This window comes from Neolamprologus brichardi, chromosome 3 (assembly GCF_056152115.1).
Source record: "Neolamprologus brichardi isolate AB-2024 chromosome 3, ASM5615211v1, whole genome shotgun sequence".
Classification (NCBI taxonomy): domain Eukaryota; kingdom Metazoa; phylum Chordata; class Actinopteri; order Cichliformes; family Cichlidae; genus Neolamprologus; species Neolamprologus brichardi.
The window spans coordinates 35,289,241-35,307,325 of record NC_142106.1 but is presented as its reverse complement, the minus strand read 5'-3'; the positions used below and the strand labels follow the sequence as shown (position 1 = coordinate 35,307,325).

The following is an 18,085-nucleotide window of genomic DNA, read 5'->3' as shown; positions in this document are numbered from 1 at the left end:
TCAACACTGGAAAGTCCCAATGATGCTCCACAATGAAGGAGGAAAGGCACAGCGGAGGTGGCGTCATGATTTAGGCTGCTTTGCTTGCTCGAAGGACGGATGGAGTGCAACCACCGAGGATGTAAATGCTGTCGAGTAACGTTTATGTGAAGCTCGTGTCGCAAACTGGTGATTGATTTATAATAGGTTACATCATTTCATTAATAAACTAAGTTTGTGTTTGGTTAACTATTTCTTTGTTCTAACAGTTTTTCTTGGCAATAAATCTTATACTGTTGGAAAGTTTATTCCACCTTAAATGGTGCTACATTTGTAATGAAAATCCACTTGTGGGTTGAGCAGCACCTCCTCCTGCTGGCCACCTGCTTGGTCACACACTGCTGTGGGATGGTGTCCCGTTCTTCACCCAATATTTGTCACTAGTCAGCCATTGCAGCTTTGTCGGTCCTTCTGGCACGAACATAGATTAAATACACTAAGAGAATAAATACAAGAAATCATATAAACAAAACACAACACTGGGAATTCATAGAATTAAATTAAAAATAACTAAACTATCCAAAAACCACTAAACACTGGGCCAGCTGACCCAGAGCCATGACAATCCCAGGCTTAACATCCTCAACTCTTTGAAAGAGTAGTCAGTGGTTGCATTGTGGGTAATGTAGGCAAATTTTGAAAAGGAAGAGAAGTGTGAAAAATACAAAAGGCAATATTTCTGGTACTGCTGGATCGATTCTGACGCCTGCTTGGAGGTATAAATACTGCGTTTACTCAGTTTCTACTCTTTCAGCAGGACAGGAAGTCAGAAAAACATCAAGAACTTGGTGAAGATATGTTTTTAAGAAACGTTTAACAAAAATACTTAAATACTGATTCACAGCGAACCGACTATCAAGTCAGCTTTATTGATTGTGACTGACATGTTCACTTGATACGCTGTTTCTGCCATTTAAAAAAGTCATCGCATTTCTAAAAGAACTTCTCAGCAACCAGCTGGAATAAAGGAGTGCTCGAACACCGGGCCAACTAATGAAGAAAAATCATTTTCACATCTCATTTTGTAAAAAGAGAGTGACCTTTTCTGTGACTGTCCTCTCCACAGGACTCTGTCTGATTACTCAGTCTTTAATCATGACGGGACTTGACTTAAAGTAACATTTTCTGGACGTTGTTGAGTCAGAGCGGGCATCCAGCTGTGCCGCCTGGGATTAAATAGAGAGGTCTGAGATAATGAATAAGGATGCCTATGTGAGACATCTGACCCAAATGTCACATCTGGACCTGTTCTCATCAGGTGACCCTGAATCCTCCCTTAGTTGCGCCACGATATTTTTAGGCTGCTGCAGCCTTCCCATGATGCTTTCTTTGTCACTCACCAAGTGTTTATACACCTTTATGCATTTAATCATGATATATTATTAAACTCTGGCTCTCTTCCACAGTGTGTCTTTAGTCTCGACTCCTTCCCCTCATCCCCAACTGGTCACAGCAGATGGCTGCTCCTCCCTGAGCCTGGTTCTGCTGTATTATTGTAGGGTCTTTACCTTACAATATAAAGCGTCTTGAGGTGACTGTTGCTGTGATTTGGCGATTTATAAATAAAATTGAGCCACCCTGAGTCAACGCCTCGGTAAATACTAACGTGGCTCACAAAAAAAGTAGACATGTATGACACTAGAGCCAAATATCCATCGTTACCTGGAGTCATATTTACTGAGAGTCTTACCACAGCAGGTGTTTTAACCTAATGACTGTCAGAGAGATTCGTGACATAACATCACCTATAATAATAATAATAATAATAATAATAATAACAAAACAGGTGCAGACAGAATCACCACCCATGCTGTAAAATTCTGATATTTTTAACTCACTGATGCCAGTTTTAAAAGTGACATTAAATGATCTAATGCTGATGCACATTTGCTATTTAGTTGCTTCCTGTGCTTGAGTTGGCAGTTTCCTCTTTCTTGCTACTCTGCATGCAGATACATTTTTACAGGCACTCACAGAGCCTCCAGAAAACCTTCATCTATTAGGCTTTATGACGTTTATGATCAATTTCGTTATTATGTAGCGAAATCTGTTTATTCAAGCGCTTCCTGTGTGCCATGTTTTCATTTCTTCATCAAAGCTGGCAGTCAGTGACACACCCCGCTTTCAGCACTAGGTGTCGCTGTAGCATCGTGTTTTCATCCAGTTTCTGACTTCAGCGAGTTTTCACGTCAAACGTGGTTCGCAGTTTACATTAAGGCCTAAAATTTGTCTTTTTGCCTCTTTTTTTCTCTTTTTTAAAAGTTACTTTGAAGTGAATCATCACGGGTGTTTTTACACCGCAGACGTCCACGCCAGTGTGGGCGCCTCACAGCTTCTTACTGCACAGGTCTGAACACGACTGACACCTTTCAGGTCGACTCGGTCTGACTGTGCTCTTCATAGCGTCACGATAGCAGACTTTGCGTGGGTGACAGTCACACAACAAGTCCGCAGTGTTATGTGTGGCTTACTAGTGCCATGAATATGTTCCAGTGTGCTGCTGCTCTTTGCCTTATCACCTTTGAGTGTCAACAGGTAAGACCAGGTAAGAGAGATGCTAACAGTGACCGTTAACTTAATGGTCACTGTTAGCATCATATGTTGATTATATAGACTGAAACATCTCAATTATTTGCAGTAGGTGCGGAAGCGTGGACTACACTGTCTCCATTCATGTTCACCTCATACAAGGAAGGTTTTGAGTACATCTCCAGCATATGCCACCAACAGAAATACTGTGATTCTGCAGAATTTGATGACTGAATGATTTTGTGGAGTGGTCTGTGGTGGGATATCTGCTCACTGAATGAGGATACCAGAAACGATTGGGAGGACGCCTACACAACCTGCGTTTATCCTGGTGGTGGAGGAGTACAAGCATCGGGGCATCCACATCGATCACAGGCTGAACTGGTAGACCTGTATAGACCAGGCTGTATACAGAGCTGAGAAAGCTTATTTATTGAGTTTTCTGTCTGTTAGCTGTGGTGGGTGCTGTGTAGTTTGCTGTGGCCTGAGGAGGGATGCAGCATCAGAGCTGATGACACCAACGGACTAATCAGGAAGGCTGGCTCTGTGATTGGCTGCAAACTGAAGACTTTTGAAGTTATTGTGGAGAGGAAGTGACTGATCAAACCACTTACTGGTCAGGCAGCAGAGCATCTTCTCTAACAGACTGATTCAGCTCAACTGCTAAAAGGACAGATACACAAAATCCTTTATACCCCTGTGTATAAATACAATGCATGTGTCTGGCAGAGACATATCTACTACATTCTACTACTTTTTGTTTTTCTTTGCAAACCATGAAAAATCAAAATATTAAAGACTCAATGAATAAACTTTGTTGATGGAAGCTTACATTTTATTGAAGAAGGGCGGTGTCAGTTTAATCATAAAGCATTAAAATACAAGCTGTTGTTCATCTTCTGTTTGAAACAACCCATTTAACTCCTCCCCCCTTAAGCCAGCGTTCTTTGGATTGGCTCCAACTCACAAACAGAAAGTTTGGGGGTGGAGCTTCAGTACTCACAGCTATGATGACCATCCAAGGATATCAGTTCTCACTTACGCCAATCATATCAATATCAATATGTTCTTAGAGTCTGTTCTTAAAATAAAATGGGAAGTGTGACATGAACGCGTAGTTTAATTCTTCTTTTTAAGCATAAATGAAACATGAATGTTTCTCCCACTAAAAATCATCCATGAATCAAAAATTTGACTTACTAAGTCAAACATTTGAGAAAATAAGATGACAACCTGAAACGTTGATTTATGGATGATTAAAAAAAGCTCCCATACCATGTAGCTTTGCATCGCTATGGTCACAAGTGAAGAACTCTTGGTGTTGTTATTGGAAACACCTGTGCTGCCATGAAACTGGTCTGCTGATTGAAAGATGGCTTGATTTCTAACAGGCTACACATGGGGGTGTAGCGGTTGCCCGGCTGGTGTGGTAATAAAAGCTGGCTTGGGTTTCAGCCCTGCATGGTGCCAGTGTGACCAGGATATGCGACGCGACAGTTGAGCTTGTGTTGGTTAGCAGGTGTAGTTTGCTAGCACCCAGGCTAGTTTTAGACACTACCAACACATCAGTGGCTATGGCCTTTTGTTTTTGCTTTGGGTAAGGTGTTTTCCACACCAGTTTATGAGTTGCTCCTGAAGCAGCTTTCTTCCATGAGACTTAAATCCGTTTTATCTTACAGAGTGCTCTTTCTCCTGTCGCTGCGGGCAGCTGCAACGCGTGATATTCCCAGTGGTGAGCTTTAAATGTTTGCTTCTCGTAAGAGCAGCTGTGAAAAGCAATGCAAAAGCAATCTCTAAAGTCTTTAATCATGCAGGAGTTCTTCAAATGGAGTGTCGTGAGCGTTACTTCATGATAGCTGTTGGTCTCTCCTTTGCTGGGGATAAACCTCGCTTTGAGGCTGTTGGTGAGTCTCTGACTGGCTGTAACTCCATCCTGGTGCATGTTAAATCTCACTAACCTCTGGATTGTCACCCAGACAGCACAGGCGTACACGCCATCACTGAGGAGTACGCGGCAGAGTGTGGCTACACCATCAGTCTTCTCCCAGTTCTCGGCCACGTGGAGCTCAGAGCCTCCTACTTCAGCTGCCATACTAATGATGCAGTATGCTCCAACACAATTTATCCAGACTTAATTACTGCACGTTAAGTGTCTGTTCTCTGTGATGGCAACCTGGTGTTCCCATGCGCTTACATAGGCTGATGAAGTGTTCACGTTCAACTTCAACCTGATTGTAACACGTGGAGGGAAGCAGGCCACATATGCGCTGAACAAGACCTGCACTCTGTCACTCCCGTGGTCTCCCCGAGAGGTTACCTGTGAGGTCAACTACATGGAAGTAAGCTTGGATTCAACCTGTAGCCTTTTTTATCCAGGGAACTCCTTGAGATCTCTTATAATCCTGGATTTTCTGCAGGTGTCGGTGAGGAGTGAAGCAACGTGTCCGCATGAGGAAAACGGCGATTCTGCTTTCAAACCCGTATGTTTCACGTTACGTACAACTGCCAAACCTAATTTTTATGCACAGCTAAAATGACAAATTTGGGAGGGCTTCTCTTGAAATATATTTCCTCTTAGGCCCTTTACTCAGATTGGAAGGTGATGTTTCAAGGAGCAGAGGATCAGTTTCTGCCCATGAACTTCTCTGAAGCTCGGAAGCTGGGTTATGTGTTTGCTCTCACAGATGAGAGGCTTGTGTTTCGGACACCGTATGAGCAACCCCATTCTTTCAGCACTGAGGTAAAGGGATGAGAAACTGTAAAGGTTAATTATCTTATTCCTGGCTTATGTTAAATTTTCCAATTTGTTTCTCTTTTTTTCCAGGTGAATGGCGTTCCAGTAGAGGTGGTCCATGCAGTCCTGTTCTCGAGGCAAAGCTGGGTTGTCCTTGTGGTCGATCTGTTGGCTGCTTGCTCGATGCGTCAGTATTAATCCTGGTGTTTTGGGGGTTGCTTTTTTTGTTTTGTTTTTGTTTTTTTTAACCCAAATACTTATAAGGAAACAACAATAATGGCGTGTTCACAGATAATGGGTCATATGACGGTGGCTATATGATGTGGGAGACTTCTGAGCTGCTCCACAGTCTGGTGTCTCCCTTAAATGAGACGGAGGTCAGCATTGGAGCCAATGGGAAACTTGTGGAGAAGAAAGTTGCAGAGGAGAGGGGCTACACCGTGGAGAAGATTAACACCACCCTGCAAGTCAGTATCCCTTACAAAGCTGAAGGAGGCTACAGGAAGGTAAGAAGGCACTAGAGCTGTAGACTTGGACTCAGCAGGTCTTCAAATCACAGCAGAGCTATCAGGTTAAGATGAAATCTTAGTGACGTAGCCTGACTTTCTTGCAGAGCTTTGTGTCTCGAGACCTCTACGAATACTACGTCTTTCGTCTCTACTTGGAGCAGATCTCAGTTGACGAGGCTGAGATTGCGGCCAGGCTTCGTTTTCACAGGATTATAGTCACTCCCCTGCTGCGATGCCACATTTTCACTGAAAATCGTAAGTATATCTAATGCACTGCATCACATCGCTGTGACCATATTCTGATGGGCTTTTTGTTTCAGAAACTCTTGTAAGAGAGCGCACATTCACCATCTATCTCGGCGGTGTCCCCGAAGACGTGGTGTTAGTTTCTATTCAGCTAAATGGACGAGAATTTACATTGCCACTTACAAATATGAGCACCTACAACCTCACTGAAGTTCTCCACCCCAACGGCACCCATGGATACACACTGACGGTGCTTTTTGATGATCCTATTGTCAAACTGCAGGTAATCTTTGGGATTAACACACACCCCCCACCCACCCACCCCTGTATTTCATGCTGGTTCTTAAAATCTTAAAATGTTTCCTGTTAGTTCTCCAGAAAAGCCGTGGCAATGCAGCACATCCTGAATGTCAACTACACACTGGCTGTTCAGCCTGGAAATGAGCCTTATTATCATGAAACAACAGTCACAGCTCTAACTCGTGTCTGTAAGTCTTGAACTTGTGTTTAGTCTTTGGCTCAAGCATGAAATGGTATTAAGTAATCCTGTATCCAACAGCGCCTCCCGTCTTTGATGCCAACTGTTCGGAGTCCAGCATACACTTTAAGGTGGACCATCGCCCTTTTGATTACTTTTGGGAGCTTGCCATCGGCTCAGATGTGCTAACCTCAGACCTGGCAGACCGGCGTGGCTACATCTTGAGTAATGACAGCCAGAGTCTGCGGCTTGATGTGCCGCTATTCACTAATGGGTATAAATACCAGGTAGACGAGGGAAATGCTATTGGCATCATCAGTTTGTTCTTAATAGGCTTGAATTGTGTTTAAATGTAGAAGTGCTGCATGTGTTTGGCAGGACGTCACTTTGAAGGGATTCTCAGGAACTTTTGAGATCCTTGTGAGACTTCGTGAAACATCAGAAGTCCAGACGTCCACAGTTAAGACCTGCCTGTTCAATCCTGAAGAATTCATTAGTAAGTGCATCCAGTCTTGACTATACAGACAGTCTCAGAGTTACCCATCGTGTTAAAATTCAATTGTCTGTGCAGTGTGTTCGACCAATGGGAAGGTGAACGTGGTGGCTAACTTGTCTCTGCCAATCCCAAGTGGAGGGAGCGCAGCTGAAACCAGCCTCAGGGACAAATCCTGTCAGCCTAAAGATGCAGATGGCACCAGGGCTCTCTTTTCTTTTGCTGTTAATGACTGTGGAGCTATAATCATGGTAATGAACAAATGTTATCTTTTATGTATCATTTGTACCATATATTAAAATGCTTTTATTTTACTTAGCTGGGCAGGGACTCTGTGACCTATAGAAATGAGATCATCTTCAGCTCTGTGAGAAATCCAGAAAATCTGAGCAGTAAAAACAGGTATGCATCCTCACCCTCAACTACTGGGGTTTTCACCCTTCAACTACTAAAATGTAACTTGTATTCCAGGGTCTTGCTGCAGTGCACATATACTGTGGCTGGATTACATGCCCTCTTCTCGGCATACAAGTTTGAGTCTGACACAGTTGGCGTTGGTCGTATTGTGCATTCTAACCGCATCATTGAAGGTGGGTGGTTTAACAATTAAACAGCCTATCGGTGTCACTGAAAATGTTAAGTTAAATTATGTTCTTACTCTGGGTCCCGCAGTGGATCCCACTAGTGCATCCAGCAGGAGATCGGTGACCATACGACCTCGTTACCAGCCTTCTGCAAAGTACATCAAAGTGTCGAGTTTCTTAAAGAATCTCTCAAACAAAGGTCTGCACTACTTTTAAACCAGGCAGAATTTACCAGCATTGGAAGTGTCTAAATTGTAGTTTTTCTCTCCACAGGACTAAAGGAATCTTCACAAGTAAATGTATTTACTGTCATTTAAAAAAATAAGACTTAAACTATTATTATTTTTATGTAATAAAGACTTAAATGAAGCATGTGATCCATTCTTGTCAGTTTGTCACTTAAGCTACGCTCACACTGCAGGTGAAAGCGCATCAAATCTGACTTTTGACCCTATGCGACCCATATCAGATCTTGGTATGACAGGTTGAACAGCACAAATCCAGTCTTTTCAAATCCGACCAGGTCACTTTCATATGTGGTACTGAATCCGGCACATATTTGATGATTTAGAAGGTGCCAGCTGTTTGAATGGTCATATTGCATTAAAGCAGTCTTTTACATCACTGACACAAGACAGACGCCAATTATCAGCGCTGGAGAAGACGAACCTCTGCACAGAGGTAGGAGCCCCCTCCCATTCAGTGTCCTTTCTCTAATTTGTCAAACTTCTGTCTGTTACGACTGTGCAGAAATTGTTAGACTGCTGCAACAACACCTAGCTCTGTAGCTGCCATTTTTACTTCGGTAAACAGCGTTGTGTGTGTGTGTGTGTGTGTGTGTGCTGTCTTCTGCACATGCAGGCTGCTTTGAGGGCCATGAACTGCTCACACTAGAGTGCATTTGCTGAAACTTGTACAGCTATGTAGCTACTAAAGGTTCTTTGCTACTAACATCTGACCTTAAAGCATTTAATTCTGGGAACTTTAAAGCAGTGTTCAAATGGCTCATTGCAAAGCTGGAACAAGCTGTGTAAACACTTAATACTTGATTTGCTAACCTCACATCATTGGCTTTAACATGTTCCATATCAAAGACATCAGTTTACTGTAATCATGACAAAAAATAAATTGGACTTTTGCTTAAACAATCAAAACTTGGTGTTGTCAGCTTTAGGTCACAAATGCTTCTCATCTATAGATATTCCATGAAATACAGTGGCTTTATGAAGAGCACTGAAGCCAGCTGGGATATCAACCAAAACCAGTACTGGAAATACAAACTCTGGTTTTAATGATCCACTCAGTTGACAAGTTGAGGTCGTGTTATTTATGACCAGTTTAAGTAACTGCAACAAGTAAGGGAATGAAGCCAGGGTGAGACACAAACTGCAGGCATGTCTTTAAGACAGACTTGGATGAAATAATTTCCTGCTTCCAAATTCAGGTAAGAGGTTTCTGTACCACCCTGTTGAATCCAGAATCGAATTTAAAATCTCAAGGTCAGGCCCGTCTTAAAGACCTCGTCGTACCGTTTCACCCAAATAAAGCACGTTGCTCTGACTGCTGGTTTACATATGGTTCCTGCTATTTAAAAGTAGAATGGGAGGCAGAGCCTTCAGCTATCAGGCCCCTGTTGTGAGGACAGCTCCCAGTTTGGATTCTGGAGACAGACACCCTCTCTGCTTTTAAGATTGGGTTCCAAGCTTTCCTATAAAGCGTATAGTTAGGGTTGGATTAGGTGGCTCAGGATTCCCCCTTAGTTATGTTGCAATAGGCGTTGGGTCTTGAGGGCTTCCCATGATGCACTAAATGTTTATTCGTCACTTGCCTTTTTTTTTTCAATTCCAAATTTTGCATGTATACCTAACAACCATACGATCTACTTCTGAAACACTTCATTGCATGTTTATTACATTACTGTGTGAAAAAAATGTGGTGCAGTTCCTCCCTTGTCCACCAGAGGGTGCTGCAAGAGCCTTACTCCAATCCTGTGATTGAACTTCAACTTGTGATCCACTGAGGATTTCAACAATATTTGAAAATGAAATCCAAAAAAATAAATATAAGATCCAGACATATGCACAAATGACTGCAGATTTATGCTTCAGTGCACTTTAAAGTATTTATCAATGGGAATATCACAGTTTGAAATTGCACACACAGACAGAAGGGCCAAACATTAAGCTCAAGAACCTTTGCAACTTTATCAGTAGCACCTAAAGTGCACTGGAAACCCTGCGTCAGGCTAGGGAAGAAAAGCTTAAGCCGTCATATCAGTACTTATATTCTGGTAGTGTCACTGGCCAATCAGAGGCTCTCAGAGTTACACTCACAGGTGCAGCCTTTGAATAATCAACTCATCTTTAAATCACTTGCAGCTGATGCTAAAAGTGAACTCTGCTTTTAAATTTCAGTGGTCAAGAAATGTACTAACAAACGCAACTGAGCTCACACAGACTACTGCTGCTGTGGTTTGGATATCCCAAACACGTGATTTACTTGAGCTTGTGTTGGTTAGAAGTGTAGTTTGCTAGCACTCAGGCTGGCTTTAGACCCTGCCAACATTAGTGGGTATGGCATTTAAGTTTAGGTAAGCTGCCTTAGTGGGAAATCATCGAGTTTATTTATGAAGTTAATTTCCAATTAGGTTTTCTGTCACATGTCCCTTTGTGTTGCAGTGTGGCCTTTCTCCTCTCCGTGTGCTCAGCTGCAATTTGTGATCTCATCACGGATGGTAAAATGCATGTGACTAGGGAGTGTGATTTAAAAATACTGGTAATCTGTACTTAAAACTTGCTTTGCTCATGCAGGAGTTCATATGGAGTGTCGTGAGCGTTATTTCATGATAGCTGTTGATCTCTCCTTCACTGGAAAGGAACTTCGCTTTGAAGCTGTGGGTAAGTCCCCCTTAAAAGCTTCCCTTCTGCATTGGAGCATTTTTTTTAAAGCTTCTTTCGTCTGATAATTCTGGCCACTACTGAGCTGCATGACTACTGAGGTTGTCTTCTTTTTGTAAAGATAGAACAGGAGTGTATGCCATCACTGAACAGTATGCTGCAAGGTGTGGCTATACCGTGAGTGCTCTCCCTCTCCTGGGCCACGTGGAGCTCAGAGCTTCTTATTTCAGCTGCCACACTGACAGCAAAGTATGTGCAAGCAGTCAAATAAGCAGAAATGTGCTGCTGCGTAAGGAGAGAAGGCTTTGATAAATTTTCTCTTCTGGGTATTTCAGGATGACATGTTCTTCTTTAATTTTAACTTGATCGCTACACATAAGGAAAAGGAGGCCAACTATGCACTGAACAAGACCTGCACTTTATCTCTCCAATGGTCTCACAGAGAGGTTACCTGTGAGATGAACTACATGGAGGTAAATTTGGATTTTTCTTATCTTTTTTTTTTTCCACTGAAGATTTTTCTTAAATGTACAGTCAGTAATTATTTGAGGCTTTTTTTTTTAAATGGAGGAAAAAGTGAATACTGAACTGATAAATATACATTAATCTATATTTGCATGTCCCCAAAAAACATGTGTTCTTGTAATTAATCAATTAAAAATACACAGGAGCAGGTTTGCATTTTTTTTCCCCTCTGAGAATGGGTTGCAGTCACTAAAGACATAAACATGAAGGACAATGCCACCCACACCGTAATAAAATGTCATAATCTTCCTCACCTTCTGAACTGAAGTCAGAACTTTTAAAATAAAGTGCTTCACTGACTCATTGACTTGTATCAGGCTAGTTTAGTTTTGCAGTCTCTCTGTGAGTAAAGGTGGCTGCTTCTCACTTGGCATTGATAGCTGAGGTATGCAGTGGACTGATGGTTTCCACAGAAAGTGGCAAACTGGATGTGTGGATCTGATCCCGGCTGGCAGTGGCCTTTATGGATTGCGGTTCATGTAATGTTTTTGATCTCTTGGCTGACTAAAACATGTCTGTTCTATAGCAGCCACCGTAGCTAGGATTATACACTTGAATAGGAAGAGGGTAAGAAAACAGAACTTGGTTGACTGCAGTCTGCACTCTACTCATTATCTAGTGGTGAAAATCTTACACCCTGTAATTTGGTGAATTCTGTGCAGGTGTCTGTGAGGAGTGATGTTACCTGTCCGATTGTCCCAATCGGCCACAACAAGAATGCAGTCAGAGCTGTAAGTCTTACACTCGGGTAAATCTCTCACTCAGGAAGTAAACTGTCTTAAGATTTGTACATTTCCTCCAGGTACGCAGCACCACTTCTTCAGACTGGCAGGTGACTTTTCAAAGACCGGAGAAGCCGATGCCGTCCATGAATGTGTCACAAGCACGGAAGCGGGGCTATACGTTTGACTCGAGGGATGGAAGACTTCTGTTTCGAACGCCCTATGGACAACCTGACTCACTGAGCACTGAGGTAAACCAGATTCAGAATCTGCATTTGAACCATTGACGCAAAGCAAGGCTTACATGCATTTCTCTGCAGGTGGAGGATGCTCCAGTGGAGGCAGTGTATGCAACTGTGTTCTCCAGACAAAACTGGGTTGTCCTTATGGTCGACCTCTTGGCTGCTTGCTCCATGTGTCAGTATCTGCCTTTATGTCATTTTAGTGACTTTCTGCTTAGGATCAGGTGGACTTGCAATGTTGTTCCTCTTAACAGATGAAGGTTACTTTGATGATGGGGGCTATATGATGTGGAAGACTCCAGAGGCGCTGTACCCGAGTGTCGGTGGCACACAGATCAGGATTGGACTGAATGGGGATCCCATGGAGCAGCTAATTGCAGAGAAGAGGGGTTACATTGTTGAGAAGCACAAAGGCACAGTCCATATCGGCATCCCTTATAATGCTGAAGGAGGACACAGGAAGGTCAGAGGATGGCTATTTGAGCTGAGGATCATACAAACTTGGAAATTTCTTTGCAGTGCATGCTAAGTGTAGCTTTTGGATTGCTCTGAGGATGCTTTGTAAAATGTTGAATTGGATGATGCACAGGGATGGCTTGTTTAAGCATTTAATAACTTGAATAATTCTCCAAACTAGGGGGAAAAACTGGAGAGCTCGGCACAACCCCATTTGTTGTAACTGTGTGCATTCTGTAATCTTGTTGCCTTTTGAAAGACAGGAAGTAGGCCAGCAATGACTCTCGCTTTAGAAAGCAGATTGCAAACAGGCAATATTCCTGAATAGTGTTCAGTTTAATCACAGATGAGCTGATGAGCGGATTCATTGCAACATTTCGGACAGTGACTGCAATCCAAGCCAGAACAGATTGTTATCCTATTTTTACTCTAGAGATGTTAGTCTTTGTGGCCATGTGACTAATTTATCTTGTATTACATCCTTTGTGAAACATATTTTAGTCAGACTAGCAGTTTATCTAATGGTAAAGATTGAAGTCATGCAAACTGCATGTTTGTCTTTCAGAGCTTTGTTATTGGGAGCCTCTATGAGTTTTATGCCTTCGACCTCTCCGTGGAGCAGATCTCAGTAGATCGTGACTATGTAGATACCATGCTCCAGTTTCGCAGGACTCTGGTTACTCCCCTGTTGCCCTGCACGATTTTCACTCATAATCAAACAGTCCTTGAAGAACAGATGTTCACCATCTATCTTGGCAATGTTCCTGAAGATGTCATGTTAGTTTCTATCCAGCTGAATGAACAAGACTTTACGTTGCCATTTTCAAATACGAGCACCTACAAGGTCACTGAAGTTCTTCACCCCAACGGCACCCATGGCTACACACTGAAGGTGCTGTTCCACGACCCTGTTGTCAAACAGAAGGTAACCCTGCCGCCACCGCGCCCTTGTGAAAATGATGACTTTGATTTTGCTTTGATATAAACACTTGTTACCTATGTTTGAAATAAATATTAACATTCACAACATGATGGCTTAAATCCTGCTCATCTTGGTGAATTTGTTTCTTTCATAGTTCTTTATAGAAGATGCAGTTCTTCAGTTTATACTGGATATTAACTACACGCTGGCTGTGCTACCTGGAAACGAGTCTTATTACCGCTTGGCATCCATTGTGGCACTGTTCACAGATGTCTGTAAGTTATTTGATTATTTACTCAATATTGGCAAAAGCTTTAAGAATGGTTAACAACCTTATATCCGACAGCACCTCCAACCTTTGACGCGGTCTGCTCTGAGTCCGGGATACGCTTCAAGCTGAACCATCAGCCTTTTGACTACTTGTGGGAGTTAACCATCGGGTTAGACGTGCTAACCTCAGACCTGGCAGACCGGCGTGGCTACATCTTGAGTAATGACAGCCAGAGTCTGCAGCTTGATGTGCCACTTGCCACTCATGGGTATAAATACCAGGTAGATGTGGGAAATGCTATTGGCATCATCAGTTTGTTCTTAATAGGCTTGAATTGTGTTTAAATGTAGAAGTGCTGCATATGTTTGGCAGGACGTCACTTTGAAGGGATTCTCAGGAACTTTTGAGATCCTTGTGAGAGTTCGTGAAACATCAGAAGTCCAGACGTCCACAGTTAAGACCTGCCTGTTCAATCCCCCAGAATTCATTAGTAAGTGCATCCAAGCTTTATTATCGCAGATGGTCTCAGTTACCCATCATGCTAAAATCCATCTGTTTATGCAGTGTGTTCGACTGATGGGATGATGACTGTGGTGGCAAACCTGCCTCCAGTAGTCTCAGGTGGAGGGAGAACATTAAGAATGAGCCTCATGGACAAATCCTGTGGGCCTAAAGATATGAATGGCACCAGGGCCCTCTTTTCTTTTCCAGTCAACAGCTGTGGATTCATATTTGAGGTAAAAGCTGAGTTTACTGATTTGTGGCATCCCCTCCCTGTGCGGCTTTGCCCTCACTTTGTACTTTTTCTTCAGCTTGGAAAAGATCACGTGACTTATCAAAATGAGATCTTCTACAAGAAGAATGACCAGAATACGGACTTGGTTTCTAGTGATGCCACTGAGAGGTATGAATCTCAAAACTTTCCTGTTAATATATATATTAGAGATGGACCGATCCGATATTACGTATCGGTATCGGTCCGATACTGACCCAAATTACTGGATCGGATATCGGCGAGAAATAAAAAATGTAATCGATCCATTAAATATCAAAAAAGCACCTCACAAAACTTGCTACGCGGCGTAACTCGGCTCATAACCGTAGCACGTAGCAGCAGTGTGCATCACGTGATAGAGCGGCTGTGTGTATTTGTAGCCTTGCTACCAAACCAGCATTTCATCTATGAGGACGTTTTCCCAGAGAGAAGTAAAGCAAGTGTGTAAGTTCATCTCTGAATGTTTGTAAAGCATTCCCACGTTAAGCTTAACAACCATACCTGGAGCGACTGCCTCTCTCTCTCTCTCTCTCCTGCCGCTTCAATCGTGAAACTGATTAATGATCAGCTGATCGGCTTTTCTGTCGCGAGTCCGTCTCTCTTTTTTGTTTTTGGCCCACTTCTCACCAGAAAGAGGAAACCAGCGGCTGAACAACAGCAGCACGTTTAAGCTTGATAAGCTGTTGTTAGAATTTATTTAATATTACTTTCTACACCAGGATCTTTTTCTACGTAGCTGACGGCTGGTAATTGTGCAGGGGCGGATCTAGCAAAGTTTAGCCAGGGGGGCCGGTAGGGCATGAACAGGGAAAAGGGGACACAAAGACATACACTTCTTTCTTATTCTCATTTAAAATGTCTAGCTTTTAATAAATAATTATCTGACTCTTACACCCAAAGTTTTAATCTTGTGTAAAATATATAGAAGTCCATTACTGTATATAGTAACTGTTAAGTCTAATATACCCTAGTAAGCTATAGTACTTTTTCCTTTGGGAAGATACCATCTGTGCAGTCTGCAATTCTGTTGAAGAAAGATGTTGAATCTATTTAATTCTTGAAAAATTTATTTTTGTGCATTTTCCCCCTGCATCAAATTAAATTTTATTACATCGATTAAGCATCATGAGGTGGAGGGTGCTGGGAGTTTGCAACCCTATTAGTTAGGTTGCTTAAAATTTCTTCTAAGTACTCTTTAAAATACCAGAATAGGGAGGATGGAGCAGGTTTAACTTTATTAGATTGATCAGTGTTGCTGAACTATGACATATTTTGGACGCAGTGTATTTTTTACATACAGGTATAACAGAATAGCTTTAGTGTTGTTATTTATTTAAACTTGAGTATAAACTTATACAAAATGCAGCAAGATATTAAAAAACGTTTTGTTGATTAAAAAACACACTATCGGATTCATATCTGTATTGGCAGATATCCAAATTTATGGTATCGGACATAAAAAAGTGGTATCGTGCCATCTCTAATAAATATATATATAATTTTTTTTTTTTTTTCCCCACCTGCATTGATCCATGACATTGAAGGCTGTCCTTGTTTCCCAGGGTGATCGTGCAGTGTACATATCCTCTGTCTAGTCTCCATCAACTCTTTACAATGTACAGATTTGTGTCTGACACAGTTGGAGTTGGTAAAATCATCCGCACAGTGCAGCCCACAGCAGGTACAGTAACTTATTCACCTGCTGGAAATGATGCTTTGTTCAAAATCTAATCTCTTTTTTTTGTTTCTAGGACTGCAACGTCCCACCAGAAAGCCCACTGCTGCACTTCAAAGCACCCCAAGAGACACACAACCTGTTGTGTTTGTACCTGGTGTTCGTCCATCTGCTCGATACTTCAGCGTTTCTAGGGTTCTCAATCTTGCAGGTGGCTAACTGATAAATATCACTTTTTGGTGATCCCCTTTCAGGAGCTTAAAAAGTCACGAAGTTGTATTTTAAATGGGACAAAACTGCATTAAAGCTGACTTTGAAATTATTTGTCTTGTAAAGCTTTATTACACTGTACTTTGCATCATTTTTGACTGTTTCTGACACAGGATATTAGAGATTGTCGACATTTCATTGTAAGGAACTATGGTCATAAAAAAGGGGTAGAAATGAATAATAATTGGCTCTCCAACATTTAATTTTCTTTATTTTTTTCCCCCCTAAATATTCAGGAAAACTTGTATCTTGGTCTAAATATATTAAAGAGTGAGAAGCTTGGGAAAGAGTAGAATGCACAGGTAGTGAACTTACAGACTAGTACACTTCAGCGAGAAGTGTACCTCAGTCAGCCAGTCACATGAAAGCATTTGGACATGTAAACAAGGTCAGCATGACCTGCTGAAGTTTAAACTGAGCAACCGAATGAGGACCGGTGATTTAAATTCATTTGAACATGGCATGGTGCTGGTCTGTTTCAGAAACTGCTGATTTATTGGGATTGTATCACAACTATCAGTAGGGTTTAAGAGACTGGTATTAAAGAGAATTCAGGTAGAAGCAGGATTCTCTTGCTGAAAGTGTCAGAGGAGAGAGGTCGGACTGCTTCAAGTTGATAAGAAGGCATCAATAATTCTAGTAACCATCAGTTACAACCAAGGTATGTAGAAGAGTGTCTCTAAATGCACAAGTCCAACCTTGAAGCAGATGGGGTGCACAGGTGCGGATCTAGAGAAATTTTCCCAAACATAGCATAGAAATCAAATGGGGTAGCAAAATCAAAGCCATGTTTTTACACATGCTGGTGTTACATCCCTGTAATATGCTATGTATATATGTGTGTGTGTGTGTGTGTGTGTGAAAATATACCAAATGCAATAAGTATACACGTTTCATAGAAATGGTCTATAACTTTATTTTTCTTTAGCCCAGATAATTAAACATTTCAGTTACATAAAATATGTGAATTTTGATTTATGCACTGTATAGCCTGCATAATAAAGAAGTATGTAGCCCAATAAGTATAAAATCCAGGAAGCTACACAACATGGGGTGGTTCATGTGTGAACCTAATAAAGCGACTCATGCGTTTATATTGCGCAAAAAAAAAAAACGACATGTTTTGTTACTCTGTAAACTATCTAAGAGGACGTCGGCCTGATTAATTGCTGTAAGTCATGCACTGCATGGTTTCTTATACTATTTGATTAAAAATGTGAATTTAAACACTTTATTAGAGACATTGACTTTTTTCTCCGGATCCTTTTTTAATTTTAATTTTACTTTTTACAAATATTAAGAGCATGACCGGAAATACATATATGCAGTCACACTGCGTTTCATACGTCAGTCAGCAGGTGTCGCTACCCCGACTTCTTTTAACGCCGCATAAACAAGTTAAGTTTATGAGTAGTTAGTAGTTAGATGCTACCCTTACCTCTCGAGCAACACAGCTGAACCACCATGAACAGCGAGGAGCATTTATCGGTGAGTGTTCTGTGACATCACTCTTTAGCTTATTTGGACTGCATGCGTGATGATTTCATCGTCTGTCCTCCATCAGACACCCAGAAAGACGGTCCTGCCCCCTCTGTCCAACAGGACCCTGTACCACCCCTCCTTCCTGCCGCTGTACAGGGCCGCAGGCCTCCCACGCCACAGTCAGGAAAACGCTCAAACAGGTGAGTCACTTTTACCTAAACCGGCTCAAGGGGAGC

At 42.0% G+C, this 18,085-nt stretch overlaps 2 protein-coding genes across 2 annotated transcripts; both read left to right on the top strand.

The window, feature by feature from the left end:
• Window positions 1-4,127: 4,127 nt before the first annotated feature.
• LOC118454984 (uncharacterized) lies at window positions 4,128-7,929 on the top strand. Its single transcript, XM_087839337.1, has 19 exons — window positions 4,128-4,165; window positions 4,248-4,300; window positions 4,383-4,472; window positions 4,545-4,672; window positions 4,767-4,907; window positions 4,986-5,048; window positions 5,147-5,308; window positions 5,393-5,489; window positions 5,594-5,808; window positions 5,916-6,066; window positions 6,132-6,340; window positions 6,428-6,545; window positions 6,617-6,822; window positions 6,914-7,031; window positions 7,107-7,279; window positions 7,348-7,430; window positions 7,500-7,616; window positions 7,690-7,811; window positions 7,886-7,929. Exons 1-19 carry the CDS (start codon window positions 4,143-4,145, stop codon window positions 7,927-7,929), a joined length of 2,313 nt encoding a protein of 770 aa, XP_087695463.1. The 5' UTR covers window positions 4,128-4,142.
• Window positions 7,930-10,185: 2,256 nt separating this feature from the next.
• LOC102780146 (uncharacterized) lies at window positions 10,186-16,316 on the top strand. The gene is made up of 17 exons (XM_087839336.1): window positions 10,186-10,202; window positions 10,291-10,346; window positions 10,423-10,509; window positions 10,631-10,758; window positions 10,845-10,982; window positions 11,697-11,765; window positions 11,837-12,007; window positions 12,077-12,173; window positions 12,253-12,461; window positions 13,020-13,379; window positions 13,531-13,651; window positions 13,723-13,928; window positions 14,020-14,137; window positions 14,212-14,384; window positions 14,460-14,551; window positions 15,985-16,103; window positions 16,174-16,316. Exons 1-17 carry the CDS (start codon window positions 10,186-10,188, stop codon window positions 16,314-16,316), a joined length of 2,304 nt encoding a protein of 767 aa, XP_087695462.1.
• Window positions 16,317-18,085: the final 1,769 nt, after the last annotated feature.

Coding starts and splice junctions, on each gene's coding strand:
- LOC102780146 (XM_087839336.1), top strand. Junction 13,652..13,722: donor GGCACTGTTCACAGATGTCT/GTAAGTTATTTG, acceptor TATATCCGACAG/CACCTCCAACCTTTGACGCG. Junction 14,552..15,984: donor TCTAGTGATGCCACTGAGAG/GTATGAATCTCA, acceptor CTTGTTTCCCAG/GGTGATCGTGCAGTGTACAT.
- LOC118454984 (XM_087839337.1), top strand. CDS start 4,143: ATGGCCTTTTGTTTTTGCTTTGG. Junction 4,473..4,544: donor ACCTCGCTTTGAGGCTGTTG/GTGAGTCTCTGA, acceptor ATTGTCACCCAG/ACAGCACAGGCGTACACGCC. Junction 7,032..7,106: donor CAATCCTGAAGAATTCATTA/GTAAGTGCATCC, acceptor TTGTCTGTGCAG/TGTGTTCGACCAATGGGAAG.